The sequence below is a fragment of the Hoplias malabaricus genome, chromosome 3 (genome assembly GCF_029633855.1).
Source record: "Hoplias malabaricus isolate fHopMal1 chromosome 3, fHopMal1.hap1, whole genome shotgun sequence".
Classification (NCBI taxonomy): Eukaryota; Metazoa; Chordata; class Actinopteri; order Characiformes; family Erythrinidae; genus Hoplias; species Hoplias malabaricus.
In genome coordinates this window covers 52,447,614-52,469,541 of record NC_089802.1, presented here as the reverse complement: position 1 = coordinate 52,469,541, position 21,928 = coordinate 52,447,614, and the positions used below count along the sequence as shown (strand labels likewise).

Below are 21,928 nucleotides of genomic sequence, written 5' to 3'. Positions count from 1 at the left end.
GCGGCACGGTGGCGCAGCAGGTAGTGTCACAATCACACAGCTCCGGGGACCTGGAGGTTGTGGGTTCGTTTCCTGCTCCGGGTGACTGTCTGTGAGGAGTTTGGTGTGTTGTCCGCGTGGGTTTCCTCTGGGTGTTCCGGTTTCCTCCCACAGTCCAAAAACACACGTTGGTAGGTGGATTGACGACTCAAAAGTGTCCGTGTGAGTGAATGTGTGTGTGTGTGTCTGTGTTGCCCTGTGAAGGACTGGCGCCCCCTCCAGGGTGTATTCCCACCTTGCGCACAATGATTCCAGGTAGGCTCTGGACCCACCGCGACCCTGAACTGGATAAGCGGTTACAGATAATGAATGAATAATTTTCCTCCAAACTTTTGCTTTAAAGAAAAGAGCAAGAAGCAGGCATTAGAAAAAAATGATTAAGTTAGGACAACCCACCTAGGTACATTTTACTCACCTACAATAGATAAAATCACCACAACGCAGTCAAAGATGTTCCAGCCATTGGTGAAATAATAATGGCGTAATGCAAATAGTTTCAAAACAAACTCGCCAGTGAAAGCAACAATGAAGACAAAGTTGATCCAGTACAGAATGTTCTCTGTCTCATCTGACTGGTCATCTGTTTCCACCATCATAGTAACCATGTTAAGACAAATGAGCATCATGATGGAGATGTCAAAGGCCTGCTGTGTGACAAAGTCAAATACCATTCCCTGGATGTTGTTCTAAAAAACAAAAGGAAGCCAGGATGTAAACAATGTAAAAAAATAATTCCTTTTACATTTTTTCATCAAATGAGGGAATAAGCCTAGAGGTGGCATACCTGTGGTCTGGGAATGGGCTTCTGGGGTTTCTTTGAGCCCAATTTCTTCATAGCATTGTAGTATTTCTTTTGTTCTTCTGTCATGAAGATATCCTGACCTCCAAAGTATAGAGAAAAATTACACTGGTTACAATCTCACAATCTATATTTGTAAAGACATGCATGTATATGGGGAATGGTCAGATTTAAACAGGTAAGTTTAAAGTAAGGGTAATTATTTATTAACATTATAAATTGTTTATTATAAGAATTTATATCACCTTCAAGACAGAGTTAAAACAAACAGGCATAAAAAATAATGAAACCTATGTATCAAGGTTAAAATGAAACTGTAAAATGCAAAATGGCAATATAATTTAATAATTCCATTTTTATTTGCTATTTAAAAGTTATATGAATACTTTTGAATTAAATTAAATGAAACTGTAATTCACAATATACATCTGCACTCAGTGACAGTGTGTTTGAAATGTAATTTTGTACCTAACTACCATGCTAGAAAGAGGGCAAATTCAAATGTTAAATGGGACACTTCTCCAATTTGAAGTAACATTATCACCCCTATGCAATAAAAAAAAATTATAAAAAAAAAACAAAAGACGAAGACTCCCAGATTCTGCATAAGGTTGCTGAAGCTTTGGAGCTTCAAATGGCACCTGTGGTTTACGGAGAGGCTATCTTTTTTTTTTATATATATATATATATATTCCACCTGCTGCCACACAGTCAATTAAACCTTTTCATGGAGTCAGGCATAAAAATGAAGGTATAAGACAGGTAAAAATTAATTAATCGCACATGGTTCTATTTCTCTCCCTTCTTCACCTTCTCTGCTAATGTAAGTGTAGCTTAACACTTCGGACTGTACGACTGTAGCATGGTTTTTGGTTTATTTAATTTTAGCACCCTTGTTCAATTTTGCTTGTTTCAAGTTAAAATTTGTGATTATGTCATTTTATATATTACATTCTCATTTTCATTTTTGTAGTGATATGCTTTCGTATAAAGGAACAAAGACATAAACACTTATCTTTTTCTTCTGCTGGTTGAAGTTGTCAATGATGACACCAATGAAGAGATTGAGTGTAAAAAAGGAGCCAAAGATGATGAAGATGACAAAGTATATGTACATGTAGATATTGTCTTCATACTTCGGTTGGTCTTCAACCTGGAAACAACAACAGCAAATAATTTACTCACTGGCAGCATTTATTGTCACAAAGACACATTATTGCATAAATTTACATGAATTCTGAAATATACAATGGGGAAACACTTGAATGAAACGAAAAGCTTATTAAAACTGTTGCATATACCAAAATTAAAATCCAAAGCATTAAGGACATTTTATTTACCTTTCTGGAATCCACAGCTGCATACATGATGTCCATCCAGCCTTTGAATGTGGCCTGAAAACAGAAAATGCAGCAATAATGAGATGTCAGTGATAATCATAAGGTCATAGTTTGCAATTATTTTGTATTGTATGTCATACTTGCATATATAAAGTATTTACATTTCTGTAACTCCATTAACAAAATACTATTTAAAAAATAAATAAAACGCACCACTTGCAGAAGTGCCAGGTATCCAGCACCCACGTTATCAAAGTTGATCTTAACATTCTTCCAGCGAACATCAGAGTGATTAGCGTTGATGAGAGCAAAACATTGTGTCTTATTGTTGACATCATCTGGTTGAAAATACTCCTCCGCTGTCACATTAAAGCAGTAGTAGTATTTTCCGGCAAACAGGTTAACCCCCATTATACTGAAGATGAGCCAGAATATCAGACACACCAACAGCACATTCATAATAGAGGGGATGGCTCCTACCAGAGCGTTCACAACAACCTAATACACAGAGTGATAGAAGGACAGGTAGTGGGGGAAAAAAGGGAAGAGAAACAAATGTCTGAGTACATATAACGAATTAGGTCTTGTCCTCAAATACTCATGATATATTTATACCCAAACAACTAACCTAACCAAGAACATTTAAAAGGGAACCTAACTCATTTCTGCATGTGTAACTATACAGTCAAACTATGTTACATTATTTATCTAAATCTATGGGTTTAAGGCTTTGGATTAAACAAACTATTTCTAAATTTATTCCTGAATTTTTCTTTTCAAGCAATATAGTAAAACAGAAAAAGAGTGAAATTCCCTTCAATCCCTAACAGTCCTTAGTCTGGAACTATCCACATTTAATATATCTGAAGCATAATGAAAATAATATATAATTTAACGTACACACATATAAGCTGCATACTGGAATGACACCAGCATCTCTGAGTAGATTCAGAGAAAATACCCCCTTTAAAAATGTGCTCCAAAACATTCTTTCAGCAATGTCATAACAGAACCATTTTTGGTTCCCTGAAGAACAATGTTTAAAATAGAAGTCTAAAGAACCTTTTAAAGTTTTATAGAATCTTCATATAATATAATGGTTATACTCAAATTTAAAGGTTTTCTAAAGAGTTACTTCACTCATACATGACATTCACAAAAATTGCCCTCTAAAGGACCGTCCATTAAAGGGTTCTTTTGGGAACCAAAATTGGTTTTTCTATGGCATTATAAATAAATGTCACAGTTTTTGGAACCTTCAATTTTTATGAATGTCACTGCTGTAGAAGCTCGGTGGACCCATGATTGTGGTCACTGTATTTATTCTTAAACAGCCATTTCCCAAATATCTTTTCAGGTGTATTTTCAGAATATTTATTCTGATTTATTTAATTTTAGTGTCATTTATTTTATGTGTAAGTTCACATATGAAACTGGTACTGACAATAGCTGAAACAATCAAAATGAATACCAGACAACTGTGTGGATGAAGAGCAGTTCCACACTTAATAGCAATAAACAAGGGGATATTTTAGTGTGTAAATATACACATACAAGTTAAATAAAGCAGGCCAACTATAATACATTTGTGGAGACCATCATCACAATATTATTCTAAAAATCTGAGAATCTTCAACCAATAGAACCCTTCATAGACTCTTGTCATTCCAGTATACTGCTGTAAGTTTAGAAAAAAAACTCAGTCATTCAGAGAACAATGCCAGCCAATGAAGAAGAGATGTGGCCAGGCTTCACCTCCCCAGTCCACACTCTCATAATACACACAAAAGCAATGATGGCACTGGCTGGCAGGATAATGCTCTATTGTAGCAGGCTAGCAGAAGATCATGCAGAGCCAAGAGCAGGGCCTGACTGCTAAATTATACCATGTTCCCCTCTGGCACACAAACCTACCCACCCAGTTTAAGCAGTTAGCCAAGTTAGGCTTTAACAGGAATTGATTATGATAAATTCAACAAACAAAATTAAATTAGACACATTATTCACATTCTAATATTTGGTTATGTGTCTCTTTGCTTTAATAACAAGAGCAATCATATAAACTAAGGCTACCTTTTGAGACTTAATGTACATTTTAGCCCAGAGAATGCATATTTTGTCAGACTTGTGTACATTCTAAACTCTGGTGTCAACCTTAACTGATGTTTCAATTTGAGAGCTGGGATTAAGACATTTTTACTGATCAGTCAAACTGTCTGAGTGTTTCATTATGTTGCATTAAGACACCATACACTTATCAAACAAGAATGTGCAAATATTAATGTTGTATTCTAGTCAGATATGGTATGGCAGCTAAAATGCTGAAGTGGGCTAAAATGATCATTTGACTGGTGCAAACTTTTTAAAGACATTATACCATTATATCTATGTTTATATTTAATGTTCATATTTCTAAATGTTAAGGCCAACCAAACTAACACCATTATATACATTCCAGGATCCTATATTTCAGCTAAATTTTTTCTCTAAATGTTAGGATGGGCTTTTACAAACCTCAGCTAATATAATGCACAGTGTAGAGGGGAGCTTGGTTTTGTGTGTGTGTGTGTGTGTATGTGTGTTTGTGTGGTGTGTTTGTGTGTGTGTGTGTGTGTGTGTGTGTGTGTGAGAGAGAGAGAGAGAGTGAATTGAGAAAAGCATGCAAATTACATGACATACCTAAGTTACAAGAGTGAGGTTAATTAAATAATGTAATAATTTTTCAGCAGCTTTAGTAGAGATTCAATCAAAAGGCCTACACTTTTAACAATAACATTAATTACATTTAGAAACACCAATTTATCAAAAGAGTCATTCAGTACTCTTTAAATAAATTATATTTGTATATGTTGTTTGATACACAAGGCTTTATTTTACATGGGTAACAAATTATATTTATGTTAAAAAGGCAATTCTCATGTCTGTATCCTTTCCATGCTACTCCTTTGTTAAAAATCATAATCCCAAATTTTAGGTCAGCCTCAGCATTCTCACAAATATTTTACAAATGATGCATTAAATAATGCTAAAATGTAAGCTAGGGTTTGCCTCCATTTTAAAATGTCTGAACCGAGATGGTTCTTTGGTTGTAGGGTGGGTGAATTTGTGTTCGTGTGAGTGGAGTATATTAGGGCTGGACAGGGTATGGGTGTTGAAGTCAGAGGTGGGAGGAGAAACTATTAGTGCAGTTGACGACTGAGACAACAGGATGCTTGACACCTCACAGGTCTTGAGCAGGTTTTCTCTGCCCAACTATAATAAAAAAAAAATGCATCTACTGCTATCCACTTGTGATAAGGCAGATAGTAACCAAAATTGGAACAAAAATGATATCTATCTAATATTATCTAATAATTAATTTTTAACTAAAACTATCAAAGCAATGTGCTGTATACAAATCTAGCAAATCCATCAATAGGAACTATCATGACGCAATGTTTAGAAATTTTCATGCGAATGTTTTCAAAATACATGCATTTGAAGTGCATCTCAGCCACGATGGTGTATTATACAGGTCCCCTACATTTACTGGCCCTTTATTCTGACTATGTGTAATACGTTTTGCGTAATGATGGTTCTTTGCATGCGGAAGTGTTGTCACAGAGTGACGGGCATGCACTGGGTAGCTTTGGATCTTACCCTCATGCCCTCAAACCGGGACAAAGCTCTCAGGGGCCTGAGGGCTCTTAAAGTCCTCAAGGACTTAATGGGGCCCAAGTCTGAGTACCCCAGCGCATTAGCTATAAGGCTGACTATAGACACCTACACAGAGAAAGGGAGGAAAAGAAAGAGAGAGTGGGCCAAAGTGTTAGAGTCAAAGAGGATGTCAGTGAGAGAGAGAGAGAGAGAGACCCTATGTTGATATTCAGCTGGAGAGTGAGAGACATAACAGATATATTAATACATAGATAAGAGTGTGTTTATGTATGTATGTATGTGTATGAAAACAAACAAAAGAGAGAGACAACAAGGTAAAACGTGGGGTTATCCAGTCAGAAGTGTTACAGGGATGGTGGATGCCCCCAGGCTTTTTCCTTTGTTTTTTTAACAACTTTTTTTTTTTAATTCTTGGTGTGTGATCTGTTTTGTTATTGCAGGCAGACGAAGCTTGGAAAGCGGCTTAACAGCAAACCTGGAAGGAAACGTGTGGTTGAGATACTGGGAGAGAAAGAAAGACCAGACAATAAGAAGGAGGAGGAGGGAAACTTTAAAGAGAAGAGGCAAAGAGGTGTGCACAAACTTTACAAGCACATCCACTGTACTCCGAACAGACGAAATACACACGATACATACAAACACGCACCGTATACAGTACACACAAGACTAGTAGAGAGTCGTTAGGGTGGGAGGGCGGTTTTGGGAGAGCAAGGAGGCAGAGAGAGAGAGGAGCTCCTGTCAGAGAGAGACAGTCCTAACAGTGACCTTACCCTGGCCCCTCACTCCCTGGCCCTCACAGGCCCCTCAGTGCCTCTGGATCCATCAGCGCTAAAGAAAGACAAGGTTACAGTCACCTGTCAGAGATACAAGCCACATGAATCTGTATACAGCTTTCACAAAGGTAAACCATCGCTTAGTCAAGGCATGAACAGAAAGCAAGTTTTTGCAATTTTAAATCTCATATGTGCACTGAAAAGCACAGTGTATTGCTGTGTATCCTACAGGTGCTGGTCATAAAATTAGAATATCATGAATAAGTTTATTAATTTCAGTAATTCAATTCAAAAAGTGAAACTTGTATATTATACTCATTCATTACACACAGACTGATATATTTCAAGTGTTTATTTATTTTAATTTGATGCTTATAACTGACAACTAATGGAAAAATTTGAATGTTGTGAAAAGGTTCAATATTGAAGACACCTGGTGCCACACTCTAATCAGTTAATTAACTCAAAACACCTGCAAATACCTTTAAATGGTCTCTCAGTCTAGTTCTGTAGGCTACACAACCATGGGGAAGACTGCTGATTTGACAGTTGTCCAAAAAAAGACCATTGACACCTTACACAAGCAGGGCAAGACACAAAAGGTCATTGCTAAAGAGGCTGACTGTTCACAGAGCTCTGTGTCCAAGCACATTAATAGAGAGGCGAAGGGAAGGAAAAGATGTGGCAGAAAAAAAGTGTACAAGCAACAGGGATAACCTGTAAGAGTATTGTGAAACAAAACCCATTTAAAAATGTGGGGGAGATTCACAAAGACTGGACTGCTTTAAGAACCACCACACAGACGTATGCAAGACATGGGTTTCAGCTGTCGCATTCCTTGTGTCAAGCCACTCTTAAACAAGAGACAGTGTCAGAAGCGTCTTGCTTCCAAACAGGACTGGACTGCTGCTGAGTGTTCCAAAGTTATGTTCTCAGATGAAAGTTTTTTCATTTCTATTGGAAATCAAGGTCCCAGAGTCTGGAGGAAGACAGGAGAGGCACAGAATCCATGTTGCTTGAGGTCCAGTGTAAAGTTTCCACAGTCAGTGATGGTTTGGGGTGCCATGTCATCTGCTGGTGTTGGTCCACTGTGGGGTCCACCTTTTCTGAGGTCCAAGGTCAACACAGCCATCTACCAGGACGTTTTAGAGCACTTCATGCTTCCTGCTGCTGAACAACTTTATGGAGATGTAGATTTCATTTTCCAACAGGACTTGGCACCTCCACACAGTGCCAAAGCTACCAGTACCTGGTTTAAGGACCATGGTATCCCTGTTCTTAATTGGCCAGCAAACTCAACTGACCTTAACCCCATAGAAAATCTATGGGGTATTATGAAGAGGAAGATGCAATACACCAGACCCAACAATGCAGAAGAGCTAAAGGGCACTATCAGAGCAACCTAGGCTCTCATAACACCTGAGCAGTGCTACAGACTGATTGAATCCATGCCACGCTGCATTGCTGCAGTAATTCAGGCAACAGGAGCCCCAAGGATAATTGAGTGCATGCTCATACTTTTCATGTTTGTAATTTTCAGTTGGCCAGCATTTCTAAAAATCCTTTTTTTGTATTGGTCTTAAGTAATATTCAAATTTTCTGAGATACTGAATTTGGGGTTTTCATTAGTTGTCAGTTATAATCATCAAATTAAAAAAATATGAGGGCGGCACGATGGCGCAGCAGGTAGTGTCGCAGTCACACAGCTCCAGGGACCTGGAGGTTGTGGGTTCGATTCCCGCTCCGGGTGACTGTCTGTGAGGAGTTGGTGTGTTCTCCCCGTGTCCGCGTGGGTTTCCTCCGGGTGCTCCGGTTTCCTCCCACAGTCCAAAAAAAAAAACACACGTTGCAGGTGGATTGGCGACTCGAAAGTTTCCGTAGGTGTGAGTGAATGTGTGTGTGTCTGTGTTGCCCTGTGAAGGACTGGCGTCCCCTCCAGGGTGTATTCCCGCCTTGCGCCCGATGATTCCAGGTAGGCTCTGGACCCCCCGCGACCCTAAATTGGATAAGCGGTTACAGATGGATGTGTGTAATGAATGAGCATAATATACAAGCTTCTCTTTTTGAATGGAATTACTGAAATAAATCAAAAAACTTTTTCATGATATTCTAATTTTATGACCAGCACCTGTATATCTCCCACATACACCTGACCAAATTAAAGAATACGGAATATTTAATATGTTTTTAATAAACACAAGTTCTCTGTGCTAGAGTTCCATAAATTCACAGAAGTTTAGTACTAAGTAGGTTTATTCCGAAGAAGACAGTTGTTACACAAATAAAATAACAGGAAATCAACTAACAACATGTATTTTCACACATAGTTTGGAAAAAATCATCATGCAGTATTGTTTCTTTTGTGCAAATTACTGTCAGTAATCAATTTTTGCACCATCAAACTTTCTGCATCTTTTGTCTTCACATAACTGTTTGAATTTTTAGCAAGTGTCTGATTAGGTCTCTTTGGAGTCAAAGCATTATAATACATATTTCAACAACAAATTTGTTCATGTATTAAAAATGCTTTTGTCTTTGGTGATAGGTGTCACCAAACACTTGACAGGCATTGTACACTCGCTTTTATAGGGCTCCCCAAATTTCTTTGACCATACTGCACAGTGCTGGCACATTTTTCCTTTTTGTTGTCTTTATAAATAAGCTAGTCATATTTTGGATGCTTAAAATGCAAGAAATAATTAACTAGAATCTCTGTGAGAAACAGTGGACACAGCCAATTATATCAGCTGTTATATGCAAAGGACAAGTAAAACAGTCCTTTCCAGAACATGAATCCTGGCATGATGTCCATTCTGCACCTATCGCTGTTTGAAACTCAACAGGAAGAGACTGACATAATAGCATATATGGACTGATGACATTGCAATTTTTACCTATCCACACTTCAAAGTGTCTGCTGCCTGCAATGATATCACGTTCCTGGACAAATCATGTTCATAAATGTTTTTTTTTTCTTTTTTTTTTTGTTAAATACATTTTCCCTCAAATGTTTTTCAGTGCAAAATGTACAAGGTAGGTACACACTCTGAACCGGGCACTGATAAATGGCAGGGCATCACACACACACACACTCAGTCTCTCAAATCTGTGGACAGTTTTAGATGGCCAACTGCCCTACCAAAATAAGTTTTGGGAGTGTGGGAGAAACTAGAGGAACCCATGCACAAAACACAATATCACAGACAGCAACTGGAGGCAGGGATCAAACCCAGGACCCTTTAGTATTTACTTGTGTTTTCTGAGGCCTAATTCCAATCTGTGTTTTCCTACTCAAAGTGCATTGCAAACTGTGAACTTTACAACAGGTAAAGTGGGAGAAAATGTTGGCTGTTATTTCTCAGGGTAAAGACACTTTATTTATTTCAGACAGCTAAGGTAAATTTAATTATGATTCAAATGTTAGGACATTTTTTCGAACCGTGAGCTACAAAATGTATTGCATATAGATGTATTTGTGTGTGAAAAATGAGTAAATCAACTAGCTACTTTTCAACTCTCAGATGACCGCAATGCTGAATATGATGAAGCAGTTACAGGTAAATTATGTATTAATTAATTTATAGTGTAATTAAAAATCCAATGTTTTAAAAAATATAGACACTGTGGAAAATGCATTACTCCACACCTGCATGTAAAGAAATCCCATCTAAAGTTTACTAATTATGAAGAACCCTGAACTGTAAGATTTGGTCATGACAGAATGACTGATACCAGTCATATCTGATACCAGACACCGACTTATAACTTCAAAGATTGCAGGATCAATCTAATATACTAAGATGGCTAATAATCAGTGAATGCAGATTGGTCACAAAGGCTTTATTATCTTAAGATAACTTCATTCTGCTATGTGATGACAGATATGCCATTCAATTCAAATGAACCATGTTTAACATTGTATTCAAATGACTCTTCAGAGGGTTATATAGATTTTTACACCTTAGAACAGAAAAAAACTTATATTATATAACACACAACATAAACACAAATGTAAAACATCACATAATAAATAAAGTTAAAATGCATAACCAAAGTTCCAGGTTCACACATTGATATACGTCTGAGCAGCAGAGGAACCTGCATGCTAATGCACTAACAAAACAAATTTCATGAAGTCATGAAGTAAATATATTAAAATATCAAATATAAGATAAGAGAGTTTTTTAAAGTACATTCAATTGTCTACCGCTTTTTTGTCAATATAGTGCCAAATTAATATTATTAATTTCGCATAATTAAAAATCGTCTGAAAAATTATCACAATCAATGATAGAATATGCAAAAGCATTTGCAGCTGAAGTAAAACCTAGAAGACTGAAGTGATAAACTCTGTTACTCAGGTTTATATATCATAGTAAGTACTCATCAGCTTGTGGGACATCAGCTTACAGAGAGAAAAAGACAGAGAGTAATGGGCTGACACAGAACATGAGATATTACCAAAAAAAATGAGGGGGAAAGAGTGTAAGAAATAGAGATGCTTACATCCACAATGAAGAAGTCCAGCCAGCACCAGGCATTGGTGAAGTATTTGACAAAGCCATATGCCACCCATTTCAGCAACATCTCAAGGATGAAGATGTAGGTGAAGACTCGATCTGCATATTCTAGAATAATCTGGATGGTTTTTCTCTGCTCAATGTACACATCTTCAAAAGCCTTGAAAAATAAAATAGAACATTTCGTTTTTTTTTTCAGAAATCAAAGTACAATGGTAAACATAGGAATAAACTAATAGCCAAATACTCGCAAAAACATTATATTTCATTCATTCATTCATTCATTTTCTTTAACTTCTTCATCCTGTCTAGGCTCTCAGTGGGTCCAGAGCTATATTCACTGGGCACAAGGCAGGAACACACCTCAGACAGTGTACAAGTGTGGAAGTCACTCACACCCATGGACACTTTTTCACATCCAATCCACATATAAACATGCTTTTGGACTGTGGGAGGAAAATGGCACTCCCAAAGAATACCCATGCAGACACATGGAGAACACACCAGACTCCTCAAAGACAGTGTGCCAGGGAATAATAAGGGAATTTAATCGATAAGCCCAGGAACAAGGGACTATGTGACAGCAAAACTATTTCTTGCGCCACCATGTTGCTCCATTATTTCATAATATTTAATGTGGATTTAATGTCTGTGGTAAATGAACATAGTTACAGGTTTTCAAACAACTACAATATCACAACAAGGAAATTTGTCAGTTAACATTCTCATGCCTTTTGTCTTGCATTCCTAATTTGTCCTGAATGTATGTAGATGTCTGTTTGCAGGCATGTGTTTATTTATTGCTTTAAAGAGGCTGAGCTAGACTGTAATCAGCCATTTGGCTACAGTCCCTGCAGCTACACCAGAGAGTAGCACTGCAGCCTCACTTACATTAACTCCATCTTTCACCAAGATGCTGAGTTAGGCCACAGTCCCTAAGTGTGGCTGCAAGAGATACTGCAGAATCCTCTGCATGTGGGGCTTTTTCAACAGCGTTTACCTACAGTCCCTTCAAGCAGCCCAAAGATACTGCAGCCTAAAGACAGACTGCTGAGCTACATGAGCCAGTATAGTGTACTACAACAGCAAGCATTATTCAACCATACATCTTACATCATACAGCATAAAGCATGTCCAGTGGTTTTGCAGTCTCTGTAAATTATTTGATTGACTAGAACATATTATCAGTAATTCATATTTGATAAACTGTGTAATCATGCAGCTTTTTTCTTTGACTGTCAATCAAACAACTTGGAGGTTTTGGCATTTGAGTATAGCTGTGTGTGTGTGTGTGTGTGTGTGTGTGTGTGTGTGTGTCTCACCAGAGCCCCAGAACTGAGTAGAATCATAAAGATGATGAGTGTCTCAAACCAGTTGTGTTCTACAATGAGGTAGCAGGTTTTTCTCAGGTACCACCAGTGTTTTCCCCAGCCCTCAGTGATGGACACATCACAGCACTTATATCGCGCCACACATGCTGAAGCACACACAATTTTAAAATGAATTAATACATATAAAAAAATAATTACACAAACTGCATATAAATTACAATGCAAAAAACCACACTTCCTTTATAAAATTCCAGTCAAAATTAACCCCAAGTACCTGCAAACTTACATTTGTCATAAAATTACTAAAAAAATATACCTTACCGTTATTTTTAAATTTTAGTATTTAGTGTGTCCACCATTGTCACCATTGCAGCTTCCAGTGTTATTGGGAGGTTTGGAAGTTTCAGTTTCAGAAATATACAAATTTCCTTTTAGGTCATTTTTTGATGCCAGTTATATTTTCTGATTCTCAAGCAGACAACACAAGTACATGAAAAACATCAAATTCTATCCTTGACCCTGCTGTAGCTTACCATCAGTCCAGCATGGCTCTGGATCAAGATATTCCTCCACAACCTCCACAGCAGCCACCTCTTCTTCATCAGGTTTTATGTCTATAGTGCTGCCCTCAGAAGAGCTGGTATCATCCAACTGAGAGAACAGAAAGTCTGCATGAGTTGGGAGCTTTTACATTCACTTTCACAGATGAACTGGTCCACTACATTAGACCTTTGGCCTATCCATTTAACTACAATATTGATAGGGGTTTTAACCATGAATGGTCTTGTCCCTATATTTGTAGACCAGATCAAACACTTAAATATTTCTTCTTCAGCTATCCCACATGGGCATTTTGGACCAAGGTCTTTGTAAAATCCCCACTCCCAGAAAAGTTTTACAATTTTCTATAAAAAAGTAAAGTTATATTTCTCTGGCAGTGGTGATGAATAGGTCTGGTCCTGACATTGTAAATATTCCTCAGACCATGATAATTCCACCTCGATCAATTCCTACAAAAACTTTCTCATAGCAGATACGCCGGTTATTTTATATATTAAAGATCCATTATAATTCACATGAATGAGCCATTGATATCTGCATTTCTTATCAGTTTTGTGTAATACTTAAATCATTTCAAATGATTTCACTCAAATAGCAAGACTTCTACATTACCTACAAAAAACAGCACAAACCTCCAAAGTTGCAAGAGTTTTATAGAAAACTGAGTGACCCTTACAAAATAAACAACACTAAAATGCATCTTTAACAAGAAAGAGACAGTTATATTTGATTAAATTATGAACAGCTTATTAAATACAATGGCTAATTTAGAAGCCAATCTCTAGAAACTATCCAAAAGTACAAAGTAAAATACTTAACACATCAGCTTCTAAATAAATATAAAGTCAGACCGGTTTAAATTTCATGAATTAAATTACAGAATTACTACATGTTGTTTGTGGAGTTTATGGCAGTGGCAAGTTGCTTGTGTTTCATGGTCAGCCACCACAGGTTAAAACTGACAGCAGCCTTTAGGTGGTGTGATTAATATTATTCTCTTAGCAATATACAATAAATGCCTAAATTACTTATGACTGAGGTACCATATTTAAAAAAACACCAATTATGCAATTAAAAAAACTAAAAGGTGTTCTCAAGGATATCCATAACAAATTGGGAAAAGAATACTATGTATGTGGGTCCAGAGCCTACCTGGAATCATTGGGCGCAAGGCGGGGAATACACCCTGGAGGGGGCGCCAGTCCTTCACAGGGCAACACAGACACACACACACACATTCACACCTACGGACACTTTGGAGTCACCAATCCACCTACCAACGTGTGTTTTTGGACCATTGGAGGAAACCGGAGCACCCGGAGGAAACCCACACGGACACAGGGAGAACACACCAACTCCTCACAGACAGTCACCTGGAGCGGGAATCGAACCCACAACCTCCAGGTCCCTGGAACTGTGTGACTGCGCCACTGTGCTGCCCACAAATTCTCTCATTATAGTAAAATATAATATATTTAAAATATAAAATGTAATATTAAATAAAGATGATATATGACCATTTTTTTCAAAAGCTACCACAGTTCCCTGGGATCTTAATAAAATGCCTTTGAAATGCTTTAGACAAAAAGTATTATTTTTACCCTGCCTATAAAACCACATTATTCAGAAAATCCGGTTTCAGCCACTGTTGTGAACAAACCTCTGTTTATTTTCAAGTGCAAGAACCCAGGAGAGAAGCACAAATAACTTGCACATTGGCTTTGTTCTCTTCCTTCTCCATTGTGCTATCAGGCAGATCAAAAAAATGCTTTGGTTTGTTTTATTTCAATGTGTGGGTTGGTAGGAGCTCCCTTTCCCCAAATTGATGTGGCAGTGTATTACCTAATTATTGCCATTTCAAAATGTTATGGAATTTTGCTTTTTTCATATAAAAACAATTAATTGTTCAAGCTACACAGAGGTTTACTGGAAAAGGGAGACACAGTGTATACTGCTTAATATGTTTGTAACTTCATTTTTATGGATTATGGAATTACATGGATGTGGTAAATCTAAGGGGAGAAACCACTACAAACTCAAACCTCAGCTATGTCAGCAAGGTTACACACAGATACACACACACACACACACACACACACACACACAAAGAATTACATGCATTCCAGAACCAAAAAAAAAAAACCAAACAAACCACACCCAGTAAAAGTGCTACCAAGTTCCAACCACTTTACAGTAACCAAAAAACACATTCATAGACAAGTCCATCACAGTCGGGTCTCCATTGGCAGGGCCCGACCCTGATCTGAGGAAGCCAGGATGACGCTGCAGTTTTATAAAATCACTGTCGTCAGCACCCACACACACTCATAGACAGACACACGCACAGACACACACAGAAGCAGTAATAGAATCAAAGAACACTCACACACCACCACTGCAGTCCTCGCTGACCCAGCCCAGCCAATCAAAGCCTCAGATCTACCCAGCTGTGCCCTGACTGGCTGCACAACAGTACCTGCTAAAACATCATTGGATTTAATTCAGTGCTTGGCACGTGTAGTCCAGCGGTACACGATCTGTCCCTCTAAACTGGGTCAAGGTGACCTAGACATCACACAGACACCCAAACTATGACAGGAAACCCTGTGTAAGAGGAGAGAAAGCAAGCGACTGTAAGAGAGGGATGTGGAGAATGCGCTAGAGGAAGATACAAGGACACCCTTTCAGTCACCATTTCAGTCTTAGGTAACATCCATGTGTCCATCTAAAAGTCTTTTGTATGTCTGTCTGCTTGTTTACTCATCTATCAGTTAGTCCACAATGTATATTCTTACCATATATTAGTCATTGTATATTAACTATCACTCAAGTTACTCTCTTCTTTCGCTACTGTAAAAACGGTATGTATAGTAAGTACACAACAGAGAGCAAACCTTCACACACAAAAGAATTCTGACCAATAAAGCAAAACATTACATCATCTCCTGGACTGCATCTATTCTCTGGCTGAGTGGATAAGCACTCAGCAGTAACAGGGAGGCGATAAATCACAGCCCTAGCCCAGCTAAACTCTATGGCCATACAGCCTACACAGCATGAATCTACCCATACAACCTTAATCTACACCTAGTGACTTATTCACCCATATTTTTATTGGCATCACATAAGCTGTGTAATGTATAGTTTGCATTATAATTAATTCACTACATCAACACTAGGAATTTTCCAAAAAAGCTGATTTTACTAAATATTCCAAGTGAGCAATTCTGATGTAACAGTGGGAATAAACTCCCTCAGAACATGTGGAAGAAACACTAAGAGAAGAACCAGGACACAAAAACTAAGATCCTCTGGTCAACACTGAAGCAAACTATAATGATAACACAATAAAAGCCATCAGCATAAAGAGTTATGGATTAATATCAATGAGCAACATTGAATATAAAAAAGAAAACACCAAAAAAGTCTGTTATTGTACAAAATTATATGGATTATCTTATGAAAAAAAAAAGACTTATTATGACCCTATCAGAATAAGAATGTCCATGAAAAACAACTGTAAGCAGTCTATCATTACTGCTATATAAATACCTTAAAATCTACATTAAGAAACTATAATGTGGCAAGTGAACAAGGCCTGAGATCAAACAAGTACCCCACAATATGTCCACAATATGATGAAGGATACAGTATTCTGATTAGTTTGCTGCAAACTGAGTTTGCGATATTCTTTGGATAAACACACTGGTGGACTACTGCACAAATGGTTTAAGACTGCACAATTTGACCAAATGATTTACATTTATTGGATGATATAAGAGTCTTGATTCACCCAAACGCCCACAGAAACTCATCAGGGAAGTGTGAGGATGTACCAGGACACTTACAGAACAAAATAAAACATTCAGTGACGTGTTTAAAGGCTTGTTTACACATTTGAAGCTTTAGAGACATCATTGTTATTATACTGATCTTCAAAGGACATGCTGTGCAGTTCAGATCCATAGGAAATAAATTATGAGGACACTCTTGTGCTAAAAACTATAAATTCCTACATGTACTATGAGAAAAAAGGATTAATATCAAATATACTGTACAGTTTTAGCATAAATTTTATCCAGCGCTTAATATGCAATACAAGTTTAAAAACTGTCGTGTCTGTATTTCTGCCTAAACAGGGAATCACAATGTTTTTTTTTATGTGTGCCAAGCAATGATGAAGTGTTCACGCTTGTGTTTTGAAGAGTAACCATGCTTGAATGCCTCTGCAGGACAGTCTTTTCCATATGAATTTTGCTAAAAGCATTTTCCGAGATATAAGTCCTGTGTAGTAAGCACCACTAAGCCTTTTTCAATTCCATATAGAATTGTGTACACATAGATTTTTCCACAAGCATAATTTCAGCTGATACAGAAATCAATTCAGCAACTTATCAATGGTATTTCAGTATTCCTGTGCAAAATTCTTGCCTTAAAAAACCCTTACGTCTCATTTACAGCTTTAAAACTGTTTTTAAAAAACTCAGCTCAGGTGTCAAAAAGAAAGCTGAATATTATGATTAATTTGTTTACGACTGAAATTAAAGTCATGCAGGGAGTCAAAAGTGTCAGGGAAACACCACCTAAAAGGTTTTAAGTCTAAATCCTAAAAGGGTTCATATGGATATACACATTAATATGTATTGCATTTATACAAACCCATTTCCTAAAGTTGGGATGCTGGGCCAAATGTAAATAAAAATGAAATACAATTATTGGCAAATCTTTTAAAACCTATATTTAATTGATATTAGTCGAAATATTACATTGTCATTGCTCAAACTTTAAAAGTTTATATTTTTATGAAAAAGATATGCCCAGTTTTAATTTGATGCCAGCAACATATTCCAGTTCATCTGGACAGGGGAATGTTTAACACCATGTTGCATCACCTCTTTCATTCATTCATTCATTCATTCATTGTCTGTCACCGCTTATCTAGTTCAGGGACACTTTTGATTCGCCAATACACCTACCAACATGTGTTTTTGGACTGTGGGAGGAAATGGGAGCACTTGGAGGAACCCCACACAGACACAGGGAGAACACACCAAACTCCTCACAGACAGGTCCCTGGAGCTGTGTGACTGTAACACGATCTGCTTCACCACCGTGCCGCCCCTTCACCTCTTTCAACAAACCTTTAAATGTTTGGGAAAAGAGGAGATCAATTACTGAAGATTTGAAAGCAAAATATTTTCCCATTCTTGCTTGTTACAGGACTCCAGCTGCTCAGCAGCTTGGGTATCCATTACAGTGTTTGTCATTTAACGATGTACCAATTGTTTTCAGTGGATGACAGGTCGGGACTCTTTTACTAAGAAGCCATGCTTATGTAATACATGCAGGACGTGGATTGGCAAGTTCTTTACTATTTTACACAGAAAATCATGTATCTTGAATCGCTGCAATATTTGCCCTCCCAGGTTTGCAAAATAGTGAATCCCTGCCCATCTTTAATTCTGAAAGACTATAGAGTTTTGGTGATATTAGGCTGTGACGTGACATTTTCTCAAAGGAAATGACATAGCACATTATGACAACTGATTTTGTGGCTCTTTATCTTTTTTATTGTGACAGGTTGGCAGGTGTTCACTGACCCTGAAGTAAAGTGAGCTCCATTTCACTCTTTATTTGAATGAGAACCCATGAAATATTATAACGAATAAAATGGAGTGCCTGTGCCTGTGTAAACATACATAAATGTGTAATTACAGTGTTAAGGTATTTGTATAACCAGGGGGTGAACTAAGTATCTTTTTGTGTATTATGATGTTAGTGTACCTTTAAGAGCTGTGTCCAGAAGGAGTGACATTTAATTACCTCATTATTTATTACATTGCTCCTGCATTAAGGCAGGCCTGAGACATGCATACTTTATGTATATTTATGATAACTCATGACTCATGTGTTACCTGCAGGATTTAAAGATTACTTATTCATGAAATAATGTGTTAATTAATGCCATTTCATGTACCCTTAGTGTGCAGGTATTATATAAGTAGTGGTCTATTTTCAACACAACAGTGAATAGTCCCCTAACAAAAAATATCAAACCCCAACAGCAACCAGTTGCCCAAATCAAACCAAAGATGATGGACTAGAGGATAACCCACACAAACTTTACATCTACAGAGTTCACCAACAAGGTTTGTGTGTATCATAGAGCAGATAGTGTGTATTTAACAGCAACAATACTGCTGTGTCTGATTGACTATCATTGTCACTACAATGCTGAGAATGATAAACAAAATCATACCTTCTGCTGACATGGACATCCTTGCTCATAACTCTTCAGTATTTACACATAACTTAGAATATTTAATTAAGAGACAATTGCAGTATACTCTAAGCAGCAGCAAAGATAAAACTAAGTTTCTTGCTGCTCAAATATTTATTCTGAGAAAAAGACCACAGGGGTCTTCTCTTTGGTGTTAGTGGGGAACTCACATTTAAGTTAAGTCTCACATTGTGCTCTGATTTGAGATAACAAACCTCATTTATCCACAATGGACCTATAGAGATAAACTCTATCCCAAACTAAATACCATCTCATTTTTATCATGTTCAGAAAAATCTCATGTCTCCTATTTGTCTCATGCCATTTCTTTTAAGGAATTTTAAGCAAATTTCCATGAAGTCTTCTGAGCAATCAACAAGCAACATTTCAATAATAAAAATTCTTTCAATCATTACTCACTTATTCATTAACCTCTCAAAATCCATCCTTCCACACTTTTTATTCTTTCATCCCTGACTCTCCCTCCTACTTACTTCTTTGCTGTTCTCCACATCTGACTCGCTGCTGAAGTCTTCAGTGTTCAGGTTTTCGAAGTCTGATTCACCCACAGCAATGGGCACCCGTACGGTCAGGTTTGGGTTGTGAATAAAGGACATGCGGTCCTCATCGATCATGTACTTCCCTACACTGCTGCCGATCCCACTGGTGGTGCCGTTGCCATTCTTAGCAAAGTCAAGGTCGCCGCATTTGATATCAACTCCTGTGTGGTTCCCAATGATCTTGAGCTTCTTGTCATACATGTCATCCAAAGGTTTATCTTCATCCTCCAGAGGAGCTTTCTTCAAAACATGAGCCACCAGGAGTCGCACATGGAGTTTAAACCAGGCGATGCCCTTCTTGATACGGATAACAGAGATCTGCAGGTTATTCATCTCCCCGTCATCATCTGTTGCTGCCAGGTTATCAGCACTGAATGAGCTGAGCAGCAAAGCTAGAAACAGATTCAGCACCTACCACAAAGAAGAAGTTTATTCACATAATCATGATGAATCTCAGCACAATCTACCTGCTGTATTCAAGATGTGATAAAGACAAAAACTATAATAGACAAGATTAAATAAGCACAAGCTAGAAATAAAGAAATGTATTGTGACAAAATTATAGAAAAATAACTGAAAGTGACAAATCTGACACAAAAAAAGTAATTACTAATAAATATTGAAAATAACAAAGAACATGAACAATCAGATTCCAGTAAAAAAGCTATTATAAACATCTAAGTATCAGATTTTGCTGTTTATTCCTAGACTTTCCACACCCTTGCAGGTTTCCTTTCTGTGTTAAAATCACTTTATATTTGCAGGTAATTGTAGATATTTGAAGGTGTTACTTGTTGATAAACATGGTCAGCTGATGAAAACAAAGCTGCTCAAAATTACAGATACATTTCTTGAGAGTTCACATTTCTTAAATGTTTTCATTTAAGGTTCAGAATAGCAAGGAAAAGCTGGCAGAACCACACAGGAAGATAAACAGTTAGAGAATCTTTAAAATCTTCAAAACTCACCACTAAGTTTCCAATGACCATGACCATCATGAAGACAGTGAGACACATGGTCTGGCCAGCCACCTCCATGCAGTCCCACATGGTCTCAATCCACTCTCCACAGAGCACACGGAAGACAATGAGGAAGGAGTGGAAGAAGTCATTCATGTGCCAGCGTGGTAGCTCACAGTCCGGAGCAATCTTACATACACAGTCTTTATAACTCTTCCCAAACAGCTGCATACCCACAACAGCAAAGATAAAGACGATGATGGCCAGAACCAGGGTCAGATTCCCCAGGGCACCCACTGAATTTCCAATGATCTTTATCAGCATGTTCAGAGTGGGCCATGACTTGGCCAGTTTGAAGACCCTCAGCTTTGGGAGTATAGAGCAAAGAGAGAATTGCAGTGAAGTTGGGGATGGGATATTTAGAAAAGTAAAGAAACATGTTATACAACCTAAAATATTTTTGAATATATATTTTAAAAAGCTGAAACTAAATGTATTTCTATATGTAAAAAAATGAAAAACATTAAAGGTTAAACATGATAAATTTTTGGGTCACAGACACATGCAACAACACTAAAAAAAAATTCAAAATATAAGGACTTGTCCAGACAAGCAGCACAAATCTGATTTTACATTAAATCTGATATGAACAGGACAGATTTTCTTCAGTGTAAATGACAAAAGACCATTTTAAAATCTGACATTTTCCAATCCGTTTATATCCTGCTTTCAACCGCACGGATCCTTTTCTAACATTCAGTGCGCTGGTATAGAAGCAGTAGTTTCATCACCTGGGCTGTGTAGGAAGCATGGAGCTATTTGAGACACAGCCTTTATGTTGCTGCTGGTGCTTGCTGATGATGGCAGCAAGCAGCTATTGCGTACGGGCAAAAAGATGCATAAAATCTGATTTGACCTTTCACATTTATGTTGCATGCTCACAAATGGCACACATAATCAATTTAGGACCCCACATAAAACAGACTCAAATCTGAAAAATATAATATCTGTGTCATGTTAGTGCAAAAAATTAGACTTGTGTTATTTCAGCCTGGTAATGCGAATGTAGCTGTTGCTGCATGTAATGTCAGCGGTACTATAAACCTATG

General features: G+C 37.5%; 1 protein-coding gene across 1 annotated transcript in view; it reads right to left on the bottom strand.

The window, feature by feature from the left end:
- Positions 1-21,928, bottom strand: part of scn8ab (sodium channel, voltage gated, type VIII, alpha subunit b) — a 68,714-nt gene that overhangs the window by 6,574 nt on the left and 40,212 nt on the right. The window contains exons 16-26 of the mRNA XM_066664136.1: positions 20,829-21,185; positions 19,795-20,271; positions 12,993-13,110; positions 12,451-12,605; positions 11,115-11,288; positions 5,818-5,940; positions 2,392-2,676; positions 2,179-2,232; positions 1,854-1,991; positions 824-928; positions 455-725 (exon numbers count right to left, since the gene is read on the bottom strand). Of these exons, the coding sequence (XP_066520233.1) occupies positions 455-725; positions 824-928; positions 1,854-1,991; positions 2,179-2,232; positions 2,392-2,676; positions 5,818-5,940; positions 11,115-11,288; positions 12,451-12,605; positions 12,993-13,110; positions 19,795-20,271; positions 20,829-21,185 (2,257 nt within the window). The remainder of the gene's footprint in view (positions 1-454; positions 726-823; positions 929-1,853; positions 1,992-2,178; positions 2,233-2,391; positions 2,677-5,817; positions 5,941-11,114; positions 11,289-12,450; positions 12,606-12,992; positions 13,111-19,794; positions 20,272-20,828; positions 21,186-21,928) is intronic.